We start from the raw sequence: 17,056 nt of genomic DNA, 5'->3' as shown, positions 1-17,056 counted from the left end.
TTTTTTCATAAGAATCCCATCAACTCATGAACCGTTGAATTTTACCCATAGTATGGTATATTGCTGGAATTGTCATCAAAAAAGCTATCTTACGATGCTATAATATACTGGGTATGACATTTGAAATAAGGAAGTAGTAGTCTATTTCTGCTATAACCGGAAGTTGTAGAGTCTCAAAATATTTTAGGAAGAAAGATCATTGTCTCAAACCCCAACATGCTAATTTTCTGCACAAAATTGTGATCAGTTTTTCATAAACGTCTGATAGGCCATCTCGGTGAATCGCCCTGTATAATTCTCTTTTTATTTGTTTATATTGACTGAAGATGCTTACCGCAGTAGTAAGCGAAACGTCAGGTGAAAAATCGACCTGACCACGGCTAAAAACCAAAAATTTTCCAATTGGCCAATCTGGCAAGGAAGGCCTTCAGCTTTTTTTTTTCTTCGTTGAATGAAGACAAAAATCTCCATAATTCAAAATGGGAGGAAAATCTGCAACCGCACAATGTTCTGTGAAATAAAAATATTTGAGTAAAGCATTGTTAAGGGAATAATGGAAAATCATTATTCTTGTTATAACAGTGCGCATACGAATGGAATAATAGAACTTCAAAATGATACACTCCGTGACAGGAATGTTAAAACAATTACGGCAGGGTTGCAAAATTACCCCGTATTGTCTGACTGGCAGGAGCGGAAGATGAAAGCACGGGTGGGTACATGAAAGAGGCAGGACTTGAAGTCTATTCACATGCTTTCCAATAAAGAAAATTACCACACCCGGTTTTTTTTTATTTTAACGGACGAATATTCAATTGAATCAGTTTTTACACGAAAAAAACCCTATTGAATTAATTTTGAGTTAGGTATTTTGATTTCCACATATTCATTCATTCCAGAATTGAAAGAACCCTTTGCCATAGGGTACTACGGTATTATTACTTTTTCCATTATGTGGTATGGAGATGATTCATTCTACCCATTTCAGACTGGTTTAGTTTGGGTTCGATCCAATGCTGGTAGCCAGGTGCTATGTGTCTCTTCTCTCCTGTTTCAGTTTTCGGGATGCTTGTATGCTAACTAACAAAGAAACTGCAACACCCAGAAGGAGCTGTTTAAATTTTAAATGTTTTTGGTGAAACATACATAGTATAGCTTGGAAAAATTAGAATTTGGACAAAAAAACGAAGGGTTTACAATTTTTTTTTTGATAAATTTGTTGATAATGTGTTTGTCCACCGCGATTATCTATAGACTCCACAACACGTCTCGGCATTGATGTAATAAGACGGTCTATTTCTTCTTGAGGGATAATATCCCAAGCTACCTGTACTTCATGTTTCAGAACCGCCAAAGTCCGTGGGGGCTGGGGTAAATTTCCAATCTTTCTACCCATGATGTCCCAAACATGTTATATGGGCGAAAGATCGGGGGATCTGGGCGGCCATGGCAAAAAAATTCACATGGGTCATTTCGGAAAGGTTTAAACTAACTCTGGCAACATTAGGTCAGGAATTATTTTGCTGAAATATTGGATTCTCAAGACGGTTGAGGTGAGGGAGAACATATGGCTCAACTTATTCTTGAACGTAACGCAGCGCTATCATGTTACCTAAAATAAAGACTAAAGTTGACCTACTTGCATGTGCAATAGCACCCCATACCATAAAGCCTACTGCCCGGTGTACATGAAGCTCAACATCGTACTGAGGTTCACGTCTTTCTCCCCGACGTCGTCTAACCATTCTTCAGCAATTATGTGCACCCAAGGAGAATTCATCAGAGAAGACAACCTGATGCCATCCCACATTCCAATGTTGACGTTCTCTGCACCACTGTTATCGTTGCCGGCGATGCTCAACCGTCAGAGGTAACACAAGATGGGATCGATAATGCTGCAGTCCAAAAGACCATATCCGGCGGTAAATCATTTGAACAGTTACAGATGGCCCTGTTTTCCTAACCACTCATCAGTCAAAGATCGAGTAGTCGATCATGGCTGTTAGTCATAGACGTCGATCTTGAACTTCATTTGTGCCCCTTCGATGTCCAGGACCTACTCTTTTTCGATTTTGGTCATTATCAAACCACGCTTGACAATATCTTATAACAGTGGTTGGATTTCTGTTCGTACGGTTAGCGATTTCTCGAAATGGCAACCCCGCCTCCCGTAGACCAATAATTCGACCTCTTTCAAATTCACTTAGCTGGCGATAAATTCCGCGTATACGTGGTCTAGGCATTTTAACAAAAACTAAACATCGACTGTGAATCTCCTCGAGCAGCTGGTTTGTTGTAGCATTCAAAAAACTTGGAAAAAACGACTACAATATTTAAGTAACCAAAATTGTTTACATGAAAAAACCTCCACGATTTTTTTCACCAAATTCATTAATTTACTACTTGCTATACTATCTATGTTTTACCAAAAAAAAATTCGAATTTAAACAGCTCCTTCTAGTTGGTGCAGTTTCTTTGTCAGTTAATATATATTTTGATATCTTTTATATATTCATTTTTGGGTAGTAGCTTTTGATGAGAGAATTTCTGTCCTGTGAACTCTAATATACAGTCATTAGTTATCGTATATGAGCCAATTTTGGATATAATTTGGAGCAATTTTATCCTTAGCAGTTCTTTATCCAAGTTGATGTACTGGTTCAATCTAATGTCATTCAAGAAGTTGTCTGATTTTGTCGCCAAGGGTATTGGCATATCTCTGTTTAACAATCTGAATAATTTCTTTATATTTAAAATTGAATGTTATAATAACGAGTTTCCTTAAATCTCAGATTATTCTGATTGTTGAATCTCAAAAATTAAACAGTTATACAATTTCTCCATTGAATTAGGGAAGAATCGTCAGCAATTGTTGTGTTAGACTTTATGGCTCCTACAATCTAGCCAGTTTGTCAGCAACTCACACCATTGTGAAGGATTTCCACACAGTTCATACTTACGTATCCGATATAGAAGTTTCCGATTCTTGATAGAATTTCCTTTTGTCACGGTAGCGAAATCGAGAAAACTATTATCCAGACAAAAACAAAGTTACTATGTTTCTTTTACGTGTAAAGTAATTGGGTAAGATACAAACGCCGTTTCTCATGAATCGTTTTCTTTTTGAGTGATATAGTCGTCTTATTTTTCCAATAAAAAAGCTGTAAACTCCACATAGAGGTTAATTGTTTTCATGTCACTATTGCTCGTCACGAACTGAAGAGTGAGGAGTGGAAAATGCAGTTAGGTAAATGGTTTGTCTTGGTACAGTTTGAAGCGAGGAAAAAGCTTTTACTAATACGTATTGACCAAATGTCAGTTAAAACCTTAGACATTTATTAATGAGTTCAAGGGTTGGCTGTTTCTAAACCCATTACATTCAATTTCGTTAATTTCTTTGAATCAGTCAATACTCCGATAAATCAAATACGTGAATGTGATAACACAAATTGATCTTTGAATCGAAAATTTTGAAGCCAGATGTTTCTATTGTTTCGGAACCTTTTTCGAGTAGAATAATTGAGAAGGTATTTTTTAGCAATAACAGCATAACATGCCAATTGAAAAGTCAACGGCCTTCCATAGAAAAACACAATTTTTTGGCTAAATTCGATTTTATTATTCAACATAGTTGCCTTCGAGGACGATACAGCGATTATAGCGATCTTCCAACTTTTCGATACCATTTGTGTAGTACGATTTGTCTTTCGCTTCAAAATAGGCCTCAGTTTCGGCGATTACTTCTTCATTGGCGCTAAATTTCCTTCCAGCGAGCATTTTTTTGAGGTCTGAGAATAGGAAAAAGTCGCTGGGGGCCAGATCTGGTGAATACGGTGGATGCAGGAGCAATTCGAAGTCCAATTCATGCAATTTTGCCATTGTTTTCATTGATTTGTGACACGGCACGTTGTCTTAATGAAACAGCATCTTTTTTCTTCAAATGCGGCGGTTTTTCACGACTTCATCCTTTATAGATCCAATAATGCTATATAATAATCGCTGTCGACGCTCTGGCCCTTTTGGAGGTAATCAATGAATATAATATCTTGCGCATCCCAGAATACTGATGCCATTACCTTGCTAGCCGAGTGTTGTGTTTTTCTTTGCTTTGTATTCGGTTTATCGTGTGCAGTTCACTCAGCTGACTGTCGATTGGACTCCGGAGTGATAGGATGAAGCCCTCTTTCATCCATTGTCACATATCGACGCAATAATTCAGGTTTATTGCAGCTTCAAACACTGCTCAGAATCATTAACACGTTGTTGCTTTTGATCGATTGTGAGCTCGCACAGCACCCATTTTGCACACAGCTTTCTCATGTACAAATATCGTGAATGATATGATGTACACGTTCAGATGATATTTTCACAATGTCTGCTATCTTCACTTTACAGTAATTCAAAATTATTATGTGAACATTTTTGATTTTCCGTCGGTAACAGCCTCCTTTAGGCGTCCACTTCCTTCGCCGTCTTCGGTGCTCATTTCACCACGTTTAAACTGAGCATACCAATCAATGATTGTTGATTTTCCTGGTGCGAACCCCGGAAACTCTTCATCAAGCCAAGATCTCGCTTCAACAGTATTTTTTCCCTTCAAAAAGCAATATTTTATCAGCACAAGAAATTCTTTTTTCTACATCTCTTTTCAAATAACACTAGTAGCTACACTCACAGCGCAATATATCACAAACTAATGATCGGACTGCTGTCAAATTTTGACACGTATCGTTTGAAGGTTGGTACTAACTAAAAATCATATGGATTCAATACTAGCACCACCATCTGTGCATCAGACCGGGGACTTTTCAATTGGCCTAATACTTCGGCAACTTTGTAGTCTTTAGGAAGTATTTTGGTGGGACGTATTCGACTATAATACTTGCTTTAAATAATAATATATCTTCGAATCATGGTATTCGACTACTCATCATTCATATCTGGGGAAAAAAAATTCGAATTTCATTGTTTTTATATCGTAGTTTCTGATCGAAGTAATACATGGGGTATAAATAATAAACGAGAATCCATTAGAGATATAATGTTCTTTCCATTAACAAACTTTCCTTGAATTGTTGGTATATTGGGGGGAGAGGGGGTAAACAGTCCCAAAGACCCCCCTTAGCTGTACTAGTGCCATAAGTAAACATATTTTTCAGTTTTTTCTGTTCGATATGAATACTCTGAAATTTTCCACTAGAAATTATTCTTCTTTCAATGTCACATCTTGATGAAGTAACATAAGGGGCCAAAAATAGAACAGAATGATTCTGGTGAATGCTGTATCAAATAGATTCACCCGATTAGCTGTAATGTCATACAAGTTCCATAATGATGCGGTGCAATCATCGTGGCCATAATCAAATCGGAAGTTTATTTTGACAGGAAACAACCACGCTAGGCAATCATTCCATGAAATATTTGTCGTTCTGCGGGATTCGCCGTTGGCAATTTATTTGATTGGTTTTGAGGCAAATAATTTGATCGTTACACTTCCGAAAACAATATAAATTCCACGAAATGGTTCATCATTTCCCTTCGCCCAAATAATATTACAAATTCGAAGATTATTCAATAGAAAGTGAATTATGGAATGAAAAAAAAAACATTCAACTTCTTCATTTAATTCATGAATTGATTTAGAGCAATGTTGATATAATAATTCAAATATTCAATGATTAACACATCAAAACATATTAGGCCAATTGAAAAGTCCCCGGTTTGATGAACAGATGGCAGCGCTAGTAATAAATCCATATGATTTTTAGTTAGTAACAACCTTCAAACGATACGTGTCAAAATTTGACAGTAGTCCGACCATTTGTTTGTGAGATATTGCGTTGTGAGTACAGTTGAATCAAAATCTTGGCTTGATGAAGAGTTTCCGAGGTCTGCACCAGAATAATCAATCATCATTGATTGGTATGTTAAGTTTAAACATGGTGTAATGAGCACCGAAGACGGCAAACGCAGTGGATACCTAAAAGAGGCTGTCACGGACGAAAATTTCAAAGAAGTTCACAAAATAATTTTGAATGATCGTAAAGTGAAGTTGATCGAGATAGCAGACATTGTGAAGATATCATATGAACGTGTACATCATATCATTCACGAATATTTGTACATGAGAAAGCTGTGTGCCAAATGGGTGCCCCGCGAGCTCACAATCGATCAAAAGCAACAACGTGCTAATGATTCTGAGCAGTGTTTGAAGCTGTTTATGTGCAATAAACCTAAATTTTGGGACGATATGTGACAACGGATGAAACATGGCTCCATCATTTCACTCCGGAGTCCAATCGACAGTCAGCTGAGTGGACTGCACATGATGAACCGAATCCAAAGCGAGGAAAAACACAACAATCAGCTGGCAAGGTTATGGTAGCAGTATTCTAGAATGCACAAGGTATAATATTCATTGATTACATCCAAAAGGGCCAGAAAGTCAACAGCGATTATTATATAGCGTTATTGTATCGTTTAAAGGATGAAATCGTTAAAAAGGATCTTGTATTCACAGTGTAAATCCATGTTCTGACCTTAGAGTGACATGATGCTATAAATTTTTTTAGTATCTGAGACAATAAACAATCCGGTGGTGCCAAAAAGGCATCAAGGCTAGCACTCGCTATACATGAACTTTTTGGTGGGCTCATGAAAGAACAGTAGTTGCAAAATGAATAGTTATGCTACTGCATAATTTCAGTAGAGAAATACTAGAGCTTGTTGCACCAAAATATTTCCCTCAACTTTTCACTCAGCTCACGTCATTATTATAAATAGTGAAAAGTTGCAAAGCAGTATGTTGCAACAGGCCCTTGATAAAATTTAATCTATTCCAAGATCGAATGATGTTGGTTCATAATTCATTCCAGATACTGGAATTTCTATGAGAAATAGAGACTGTGAAAATGGTTTTCCCTCAGTTTGAAGCTAACGAATTCGAAATCCAAATATCACATCTAACTCCGTAGCACATGCCTCATGAATCTCAAACGATTCAAACTTGCTACAAAGTCTTACGCATCATAATGTATAAATGCTAGAAATTCAAATGTTGTATTTGAATCAACAGTAGTCATACGGACTAAGTTTTACCGTTGAATCTCGAAGAAGGAGCAATTTCTCTTCGGAGACGCGTAGGTTCTATGTATTTCTGAGGGAATGGCTGCAGATATAAATATTAATGCAAATATGGATTGAGAGTCGATGTAAGTCAGGTCCTTCCACGTTTCCAATTCAAAGCGAGGATCTTCGATAATTTTCATTTAGGTTTTATTTCCCTTGAACGGACGAATTCTACCTTTTATAAAACGTAACTCGAATATTCAGCACTTTCCATATTAAATTTATCTCTGTGAAGATGTTGGGTAATGTAATTCGGTAACTTATGGATACAAGTACATTAAAAATTGAATATTACTTGTGAACTGCAGTTTTCACAATTTTCAGCGCCTTTTCTCTGAACCAATCGCGTTAAAATTTCGTAACAATATATATTGATTTGTTTGCTTCACACAATGTTTGGTAGACCTATATCGTAAAGGATTTTCCAATGAGAGATTTTATTTTCGATAGTAGCCTATCTGGACACACTGATACTGGGAATGTTGAGGATTAGTCATTCCACAAACCACATTATACCATATTTTCCATAAATATTTAGGTCTGAAAGCTTTTTAAGTTCAGTTAACATAAGAACTTAAGCCGGTCGATCGCCAGCTTTGGAATATATTGATGTGAACTACGTTTATTTTTGAAAATACCTCGCCACAAAAGCTCTGCGAGGAATTTATCTGCGACAATGAATGACAAAAATAATTTCCTCTGCGAAAATAAGTACTGTGGTTTTTTTCACCATGACAGTTCTGAAAATAAAATAAATAATCGTTTGTCTATTGTTGTTTTCTTCAACTGTTTCTTCGTTTTGTAAAAAGGTTATCGAGGGTCAAATTATAAAGCAAGGAAAAAGAATATTGGACCTGCCAAAGCAGGAAACACGTGTCTACGGTTAGCACTCCTCCTGAGGGCAGGTCCAATATTCTTTTTCTTCGTTGTTAGTGAAATTTCTACTTTAACCTTTTATATCCACAAAATTTTTCGATTAAAAAGGCCTACGTCAAAAAATACCACAGATAAATGATTACAATTGGGGTATTATTATTATTATTTCACTGAATCGGGGTCTCTATGGCTCTGTAAGCCTGCCGGGAACTGCGACCAAGTAGATCTTCTGCTCTTAACCCTTCGAAGCTGATAATGGAACCGACGACATCCTTAGGAGCCTTGGTTGTTACTTCGTGAGTATCCAGAACTGACTTTTCCATATGAGTTATTTTTAAGCCACTCAGCTCCAGGCATTAGCACACAATGTGTTCGGCTGTTTCTACCTCCTTTCCATAGAGTCTGCAGAACCATCTGCTGACTCATGCGTTACAAAAAGTATTTGCAACGACAGTGTCCAGTCAGCAGTCCCCCCATTACCCGAATCTCTGCTCGTGGTAGCTTCAGGAGCTTTCTGGTATAGGTCGGTGAAAGCACCACAAATTTCTTTCCCGGAGTATTCTTCCAGAGGGTTTTCCTACTGTCCCTCTCCCATTGTTGGACCACTATCTTGAATAGGTATTTTCTAAGCCCACAAAAGGTCTCAGGACAAACATTTGTCAACCTTGATGTCCTTTTTGCAAGTTCATCGGCTTTTTCATTTCCTTCAATACCACCATGACCCGGTACCCATAATAGAGTTACTTTATTGCCTCTTGTTAGTTGCTTTATGGTATTAGGGTACTCACTTGTCAGTAGAGATCCCTGGCTATATGATTCCAGGGTACACAGCGTGGCCTGGCTGTCCATAGTGATGTAGAATCCCCCAGGGATCTAGAGATCCTCGTTTTAGGTCCACATATCCCAATACCTTTGCCTTTTTCTGATTTTGAACCATCGGTATACCATATGGAGGACTTTTTCTACACTGAGACGGTCTTCAATGACCGTTTCAAAGGGTGATTCGAAATCTAAGATGCATCACATCTGAGGATTTTGACAAGAGTTTTGAGCGTAATTGATTCAGTATGCTCATGTGTCAAATCCAGATTCCCGGACAGGGATTCCCATAACAACAAGTAATAGTGTGGTATCGTGTTTCACCACTTTCGATCCAGGCTGTAGGGTCAAAAATAATTTGAGCTTATTCGCTGAGTACTGTCGATTTCGTGAAAAATTGAATCATTCTCTCAGCCCAAAATTTCCAAGTGTTATCAAAATTTCCAAGAGTTATTCACCGATCGAGTATTATTGACTCATTCTGCATAAAAGATTTGAGACACTTCAAGAAGAGGTGGGGCCAACACTCCAGATTTCGTTATAACTTCAAATTATCTCATTTGATCTGCCACTCCTAATTATTTCGCGGTTGAAAAGTAAATTCGACGAGATCAAGAGCGTTCTCAGGAGTTTTCCCAGAATTTGGATTAGAGGTGTTAGCCATAGCCTCCACCTCATTAATTAGTGCAAGTATTCGGGTTCTCGTTATGAATCCTACAATTTACTGACGTTCCATGTAAACCAGGAAATGAGCCGAAGAAACGAACGAGTTGGAAAGCAACCAGGTGGCCAACCACAATACTCACTCGTCAGGTGGAGGAGTTCAACACTTCACTCATCCTGTTTTAATTTTAATCCTTTCATTCCTTTGGCTTGACGAGAAAATCAAGAGCAGCTAGGACGCACCTGTTTCAATCAATTCAGGATGATGAAATGAAGTGATGTGGAATTAAACCGCTTTACATTTTGAAATGAACATAATTTGCGGATTCAATTCGCGAAAATACTGTGATGAAGATAATACAGCTATACCATGAAAAGTCTCGGCTTTTGATGATGAATCGCGATCTCTGTAACGAAATTTTTTTTGATTTGATGTATTTCGAACTGATTGAAAATTTCATCATCTTTTGAATGAATATTTTATAATTTACCAAAGTACAACACATTTTTTTGGCAAAATTCGATTTTATTATTCAACATAGCGATCTTCCAACTTTTCGATACCAATTTTGTAGTACGATTTCTCTTTCGATTCAAAATAGGCCTCAGTTTCGGCGATTATTTCTTCATTGGCGCTAAATTTCTTTCCAGCGAGCTTCTTTTAAGGTCTGAAAACAGGAAAAAGTCGCTGGGGGCCAGATCTGACGAATACGGTGCATGCAGAAGCAATTCGAAGCCCATTTCATACAATTTTTCCATTGTTTTTATCGACTTGTGACACGGCGCATTGTCTCGATGAAACAGCACCTTTTTTTCTTTAAATGGGGCCGTTTTTTAACGATTTCATTCTTTAAACGATCCAATAACGCTATAGTATAATCGCTGTTGATGGTCTGGCCCTTTCAGAGGTAATCAATAAATATTAGACCTTGCGCATCCCAGAAGAATACTGATGCCATAACCTTGCCAGCTGACTGTTGTGTTTTTTCCTACTTTGGATTCGGTTCATCGTGTGCAATCCACTCAGCTGACTGTAGATTGGACTGCGGGGTGAAATGATGGAGCCATGTTTCATCTATTGTCACATATCGACGCAAAAATTCAGGTTTATTGCACTTAAACAGCTTCAAACACTGCTCAGAATACGTAGTATTATAAAATTTGCGGTCTGAACCAAAAATGTACAGGGTGTTCATCACAAAATCATGAACTTGGACAACTCAAATTCATCAAAACTCAAAATTTTCAAATTAAAACCTGAATTTTTTATTATAATAGTCATTTCAACGTATTAAAAATGGGTGGTCATTTAAGCAAACCTAATTTGACATTTCTAGAATTGTAATAAATTTTTCGTGAATGAAAAGTTGAGTTGTTTATGAATTTCTCAACAATCCCAACGAAAAATTCATTATAATTCATGAAATGTTAAATTTAATCATCAAAATAATCAATGACATTTCCTGAGTTCAAACTATATTTTCATGTGATAGATATAATTAAATGTTCATTTCATTTATGATATTTTTTTCAGGAATGTCCCACGGGAATGGTTGACGAAGACTCATTCAAGCACATTTTCTCACAATTCTTTCCTCTTGGTGGTAAGATCAATTAAATCAATTACATTCTATTTAAGCAGGCATTGAATAGACGTATAATTATAATCACTTTCTTGGCACGTCAAAGTATAAGAAAATTAATAAAGGGTAGGAAAAAATCCTTTGATCCTACGGAAATTGCACTGGGAAATCAACATAATTAAAGTTCTGTCCGATGCTGTAAGCTAATAAATCGAGATAGCCATGTTCACATAGAAAATCGGCAGAGGATGAAAGGAAACGACTCAAAGATTATTTGTATTTGGCTGATGTTGATGAATTTCCATTTCATTCCGATACTCTCGTATCCCGAAGAGAGTGCTATATTATTACGTCATGATATCTCAATTTTTGTAATTTTGAGCCGAGGATGGTATCGAACGATAAAGTTCGACCAATGATCAGATAACACTCGAATTGGAAAAACCTAAAAAATGTAAATTTCCAGAGACGTTCGGATCTCTTCAATGGAGGAAAGTTTTCATATATACTCCCGGCCGGACAGATTTGAATTTGAGGATGGATTCACGGTTCAAAATTCGATAATTACAGATATTGTGACGGAATGATAAACTCCATATATTCCCTCTGCCTAATGTCGATAAAGATTCCAAAAACTGTTGTGGATTGTTCAGAGATTATCGGAACATCTTATGAGATTCTCCTAGTATATCCCAAGAGGCAATCTTGAGACTGAAAAGATATAAATTGTTAGTCCTAGATTGACCATAAGATTATTTCGATCACACTAGTGGAGCAACCTTTTGATATTAATATAAAAAATTAACAACTTTGTGTCTATTCCTTCACAACCTTTTAATAATTAACAAGGTGACATATTTCAATTACTCGAGACTCTGTGCTGTGATCAAGAATGGGGAATCATCTGCAGAAAGATTGATCACAGTGGCTTTAGTATGGTCCGGATAATTTTCAATGAATAATAAAAATAAAAAGGGTCGAAGTACTGAGCCTTGTGGAACTCCTATATTCACCTAACATGCTTCTGAATACATATCATATTGACATTTAGATTAATAATATAGATTTCCAGCCAATCGAAAATTATTTTATGGTTTTTTCTGTTTATATCAACCAAACGCTTTTACTAGGACAAAGAGTAATCCAGCTTTGCAATTACCTTTGTCTAAGTGATTTTGAACGAATGAAATGGCCTTCGTTTCTCACTTCAAAATCCGTAACTATTTCCGGAAGATGTTCAGGTTAGATGGAGTGGAAACCCGTCAGACCTTAATTGTTTCCTGTTTCATCCTCAAATATCCACTCTCAAAGGATAATAGCATTTGAAGGAACCGATGCAATTCGACATGTCCAGTATATTTTACCGTAACATACTCGATACGTAATAAAGTTTTATAATCGAATGATTGTTGCGAAACTGCAAACTGGTATGGACAAATCCGATAAACCAATACCGGATAATCCCAATAAATCTGCACCGGAGTAGTAACGACTTCAATTCACACCCCTCTTCATCAGATTGTTCCGGTATTTTTCGTTATTCAAATCCTCCTAATCCATTAATGACTACATATGGCCTTCGGTCAAGGATTGGCTCTCAGTATCCGGCACTAGCGTATCTGAAATACGCCCGGAAAGTAATATTTCAACGGTGAAAATGCCCAATCACTCCTTTCGGAGAGCCCTCAATAAAGGAACACGATGAGCGTATCCATATTTGATCTATCGATCCCAGCAACTCCTCCTAAAAAGGTCATTGAAATACCTTATGAAATCATCATCAATTAATCATGCCTTCGTAAGGAATGAATCGACGGCTTTCTCGTGGAGCCACAGCCGTCTATAGATATAGCCTGGAACACAGTCTGGCAACGTCGCATCCAAACTTAAATGTATTAGGGTTCAGTGCGATAGAGCAGATTTCGTATTATTTCAAATTAGCAAAGTCATAAAATTGATTATTTGCTAGAAGATAAAAAGGACATTAGACCCTACTCAGTCAATTAATCGAATATTTGAATGAAGACTACTTCTCCGAATTGTTTTATTATTTTTGTTCAGCAAGAACCACGAGGAATTGTAAGGCTATCTCACATATTTATGTGGTATGAGAACTTTAGATCTGACTAGATTTGTATTCCAAGGAATTTGAGGTATTTAGTCTTAGATTCTCTCAGTGTGAAGCACAATGATTGTGTCTTTTCGAGGTTCATCCTCATTCTATTAGCAGTAAACCATTGTTGAGCCTCTGCCAATGTCTTTCTAGTGCTATCATCTAGTTCCTGTTGGTTGAGGGGAGAATGGATGAAGCTGGTGTCATCCACAATCGTAAACACATCAATCTGTTCTATATTAACATACACCAGAAAAAGGATTGGCCCCAAAATTGATCCTTGCGGAACTCCACTTTCAACCAGTCCCCAGTTAGAGTATTTTTCGCCTATTTGTACTTGTTGGTACCTTTTTTCGAGGCAGCTGGTCATCAACTTCATAGCAACTCCCCTTATTCCATAAAACCTCAACTTCTTAAGCAGGAGTGAGTGATCAAAACTGTTAAAAGCTTTGCTAAGATTGCATGAGGATAACTCACAGGATTTCAGCTAATGCTGTTGTGGTATATTTGCCCTTTAGAAAGCCATGTTGTTGTCGGCTCCAGATGTCTTGTCTTTTGAAGAAGCTAGTGTATCTTTCCTTTATCGCAATTTCTAGAATTTTTGCCATTGCTGGTTGTATGGTTATCGTCCGGAAGTAACTCACCTCTCCTGGATCTCCTTGTTTGTGAATTGGAATGACTCGGCTCTTTTTTTAGTTGATCGGGAAAGTGACCCCTCAGACAAAAATCTTGAGAATATTCCACTCAAAAGAAGGACGATTGTGGGAATGATCTCTTTCAAAACTTTAGTAGATAGTCTTTCGTGTTCTTAACTTTCATTCTTCTTGTGATTTCTTTCTATTTCGTCGAACAGAATTACTTGGTTGTGTGCTGCATTTTTTCAGAAGTTTTTTTGGTGCTGTATTACCTCTGTTGCAACTCCTTGCTGTTTCTTCTCCGATGTTGGTGAAAAATTTGTTCAACTCATCAATTACTTTTTGTTGTTGTACTCTGTTCGTTCCCTAATCAAAGACCAAGTGGCCTTTGACTTATTTTCTGCCTTCCTTATCGTTTCTAGGTTCAAATTGCTTTCGACCTCTGTCAACTTTTCCCTGTACTTAACCTTAAATAAATTATATACTTTCCTACTTGCCCTGTCCTTCTTCACATCTAAAGGCTATGCAGGCTATGTTATTTAATCATAGAAAGATCCACTCCTCAAGAATGTTTAGGAATTGTTAAATTGTTTCAAATTCGTCTTCAGTACGACGAACTTTGGGAAGATTAATGTCCATGAATTATTCCTTAATAACTCTACTGAATTGTTGTTTCCATCTTTTCCATTTATAGAATATTCGACCAAATTCGATTTGATACTGAAATATCACCGAACAGTTATAAATAAATGATGCCAAGTTCCCATTGAAATATTTTATGTGTTTTCACGGCAATACTTCAAAGAGAGCCATTAGCAATTTTATGATCTGCAATATTTATACCCAGCAGGATTATTATGGACGAATAGATGTTCAAAATGGTTTTTTAATGATTTAGTAAATCGAGACATCCATACAGAACAAGCCCATTGCTTTTGCCGTCTATTGCGATTAACTGACGGATTACAATGTACCGACATGAATAGGGTGTATGCATGGAAAAGGGTTACGACAGCAGTTCTTCATGAGAAATCAAAATCAGACACAAGCTCAAATAATAAAATATCACACCAATTCAATTTTTATAGAACCAGCTTCATTTGTGGATTGGGATTTTGTGATGTTGAATATGGTCACAATTCGTCAATAAGTTGATACTTTTCTTCGTTTATCCAACATATTTTCTTCCACCTAAGTAATAAGTTTCCCGAGAAAAACTCTGGACGGCTTATAAACAGGTTATTCCAATTCCATTACATAGGCTTACAACTCTGCTTCCACCGTTTTTTTTCCGAAATTCGAGGCTGTATTTTTTTGAAGCGATCCACGTATCAAAACAATTTCTTACTTCTTCATGAGACCGGAAGTGCTGGTCAGCCATGCCATTGATCGAAACAAGTGGTAATCCAAGGGAGCAACATCTGTATAATACGGTGGGACGGGAGTTCCCATTTCAACGCTTCCAAGTATGTCTTGACCACTTTCGCAACATGGATTCAAGCATTGTCATGCTGTAAAATCACTTTATCATGTCTCTAGTTGTATTGCGACCGTTGGTCTTTCAATGCTCGGTTCAAACGCATTATTTACGTTCGATAACGATCGCCTGTGATTGTTTCAGTCGGTATCAACAACTCGTATACACTTCGCCGAGCTGGTCCCACCAAATACAGAGCATGACCTTGGAACCATGATTATTCGGTTTGGCCGTCGACGTGGAAGCATGGCCAGGATATTCCCACGATTTTCTGCGCTTGGGATCCATTTTCGTCTTCAGTCACGATGCTATTCAGAAATCCCTTCCGTCTTTGCCTTGCAAGAAGTTGTTCACAAGCAAACAAACGCCGTTCAACATCTCTCGGCTTCAACTCGTACGGCACCCAATTTCCTTGTTTCTGAATCATTCCCATGACTTTCAGGCGTTTTGAAATGGCATCATTCGTAATGATCCTGCCAATTCCTGTTGCGTTTGACACTAGTCTTGATCAAGTAATACCTCCAATTCTGCATCTTCGAAAACCTTCTCTCTTTCAACGCCATGCTGGTCATCGACGTCAAAATCACCGTTCTTGAAGCGTTGAAACCAATTTTGGCACGTTTTTTTACTAATAGCGGCCTCACTATAGGTATTTGCGAGCATTCGATGAGCCGCAGCCGGAGGTTTATTCATATTAAAGCAGAAAATTGAAACCCCCCGCAAATGATGGGAATGTGATAATAATATAATCAGTGATACTTTTGACTTCTGAAGTCCAAAATCTTAGGGGCCACATGAAGTAAACTCACCAAGATATTGAACTTGAATTAAAATTCTGCGAATTTTTATGAATGCTGTGGGTCAGTGATGGAAGTTACCTCTTCGAATATCATTGATCAAATTTTGTCAGTCGAATGAGAAGATGAATATTGTCGGAGTGGAGAGTGAGGAACGGAATACAGGGTGTCCCAGGAATAATGCGACAAACGAATACCATGAATTAAGGTCATCATGGAGGACCCGTATCAAGAGGTTTCAATCACCTGAGTGCCTTCGTTTGGGATATACAGGGTGATGTTCATCTTATGAGTGAAATTTCACTGTTGAATAACTCTTTAACTAATCGACCGAATAATTTCAAATTTTGAATTATTCGATTTCAGAAATATTGAAGGGAGGCGATAGTAAAGGGTGACAAAACTTCAAAAATTGAAATCATTCGGTGGATTTGTTGAAGAGTTATTGAACTAAAAAAATTCCACTCATAAGGGAATGTTTATTGATCCCCCTGTATGACCGTGCCAAGCAGAGATTTAGAATTTTTATAATGAATTGATCCTTTGTGGTTCCGAAAACGGAAAAAAATCATAATGTTCACGTACAGGATGATCCAATATTCACGAAAATAGGAAAAGTCTGAAATCTTCCTAGTCCGGATCTGATTTACTCGATTCCAGAAATATTGTAGGAAGGAGATAGAAAAGGGTAACAAAACTTCAAAACTTGAAATTATTCGGTCGATTAGTTAATGAGTTATCAAACTGTAAAATTTCACTCATAAGATGAACATCACCCTGTATATCCCCAACGAAGGCACTCAGGCGATTGAAACATCTTGATACGGGTCCTCCATGATGACCTTAATTTATGGTATTCGTTTGTCGCATTCTTCCCGGGTCACCCTGTATAATTGTCGCCTGAAATAAGGATTCGTATTACATTGATAATTTAATAACTAGTTGGGACAGTTCCAGCGGTCACT

General features: G+C 37.4%; 1 protein-coding gene across 2 annotated transcripts in view; it reads left to right on the top strand.

Moving 5' to 3' along the window:
- The window catches only part of LOC123685961 (Kv channel-interacting protein 4-like), a 175,630-nt gene that overhangs the window by 67,227 nt on the left and 91,347 nt on the right, over nucleotides 1-17,056 (top strand). For both annotated transcript variants that reach the window (XM_045625863.1, XM_045625864.1), the window contains one exon: nucleotides 11,021-11,090. In XM_045625863.1, the coding sequence (XP_045481819.1) occupies nucleotides 11,021-11,090 (70 nt within the window). The remainder of the gene's footprint in view (nucleotides 1-11,020; nucleotides 11,091-17,056) is intronic.

The sequence above is a fragment of the Harmonia axyridis genome, chromosome X (genome assembly GCF_914767665.1).
Source record: "Harmonia axyridis chromosome X, icHarAxyr1.1, whole genome shotgun sequence".
NCBI lineage: Eukaryota > Metazoa > Arthropoda > Insecta > Coleoptera > Coccinellidae > Harmonia > Harmonia axyridis.
This window is presented reverse-complemented; position numbering and strand designations above follow the sequence as displayed.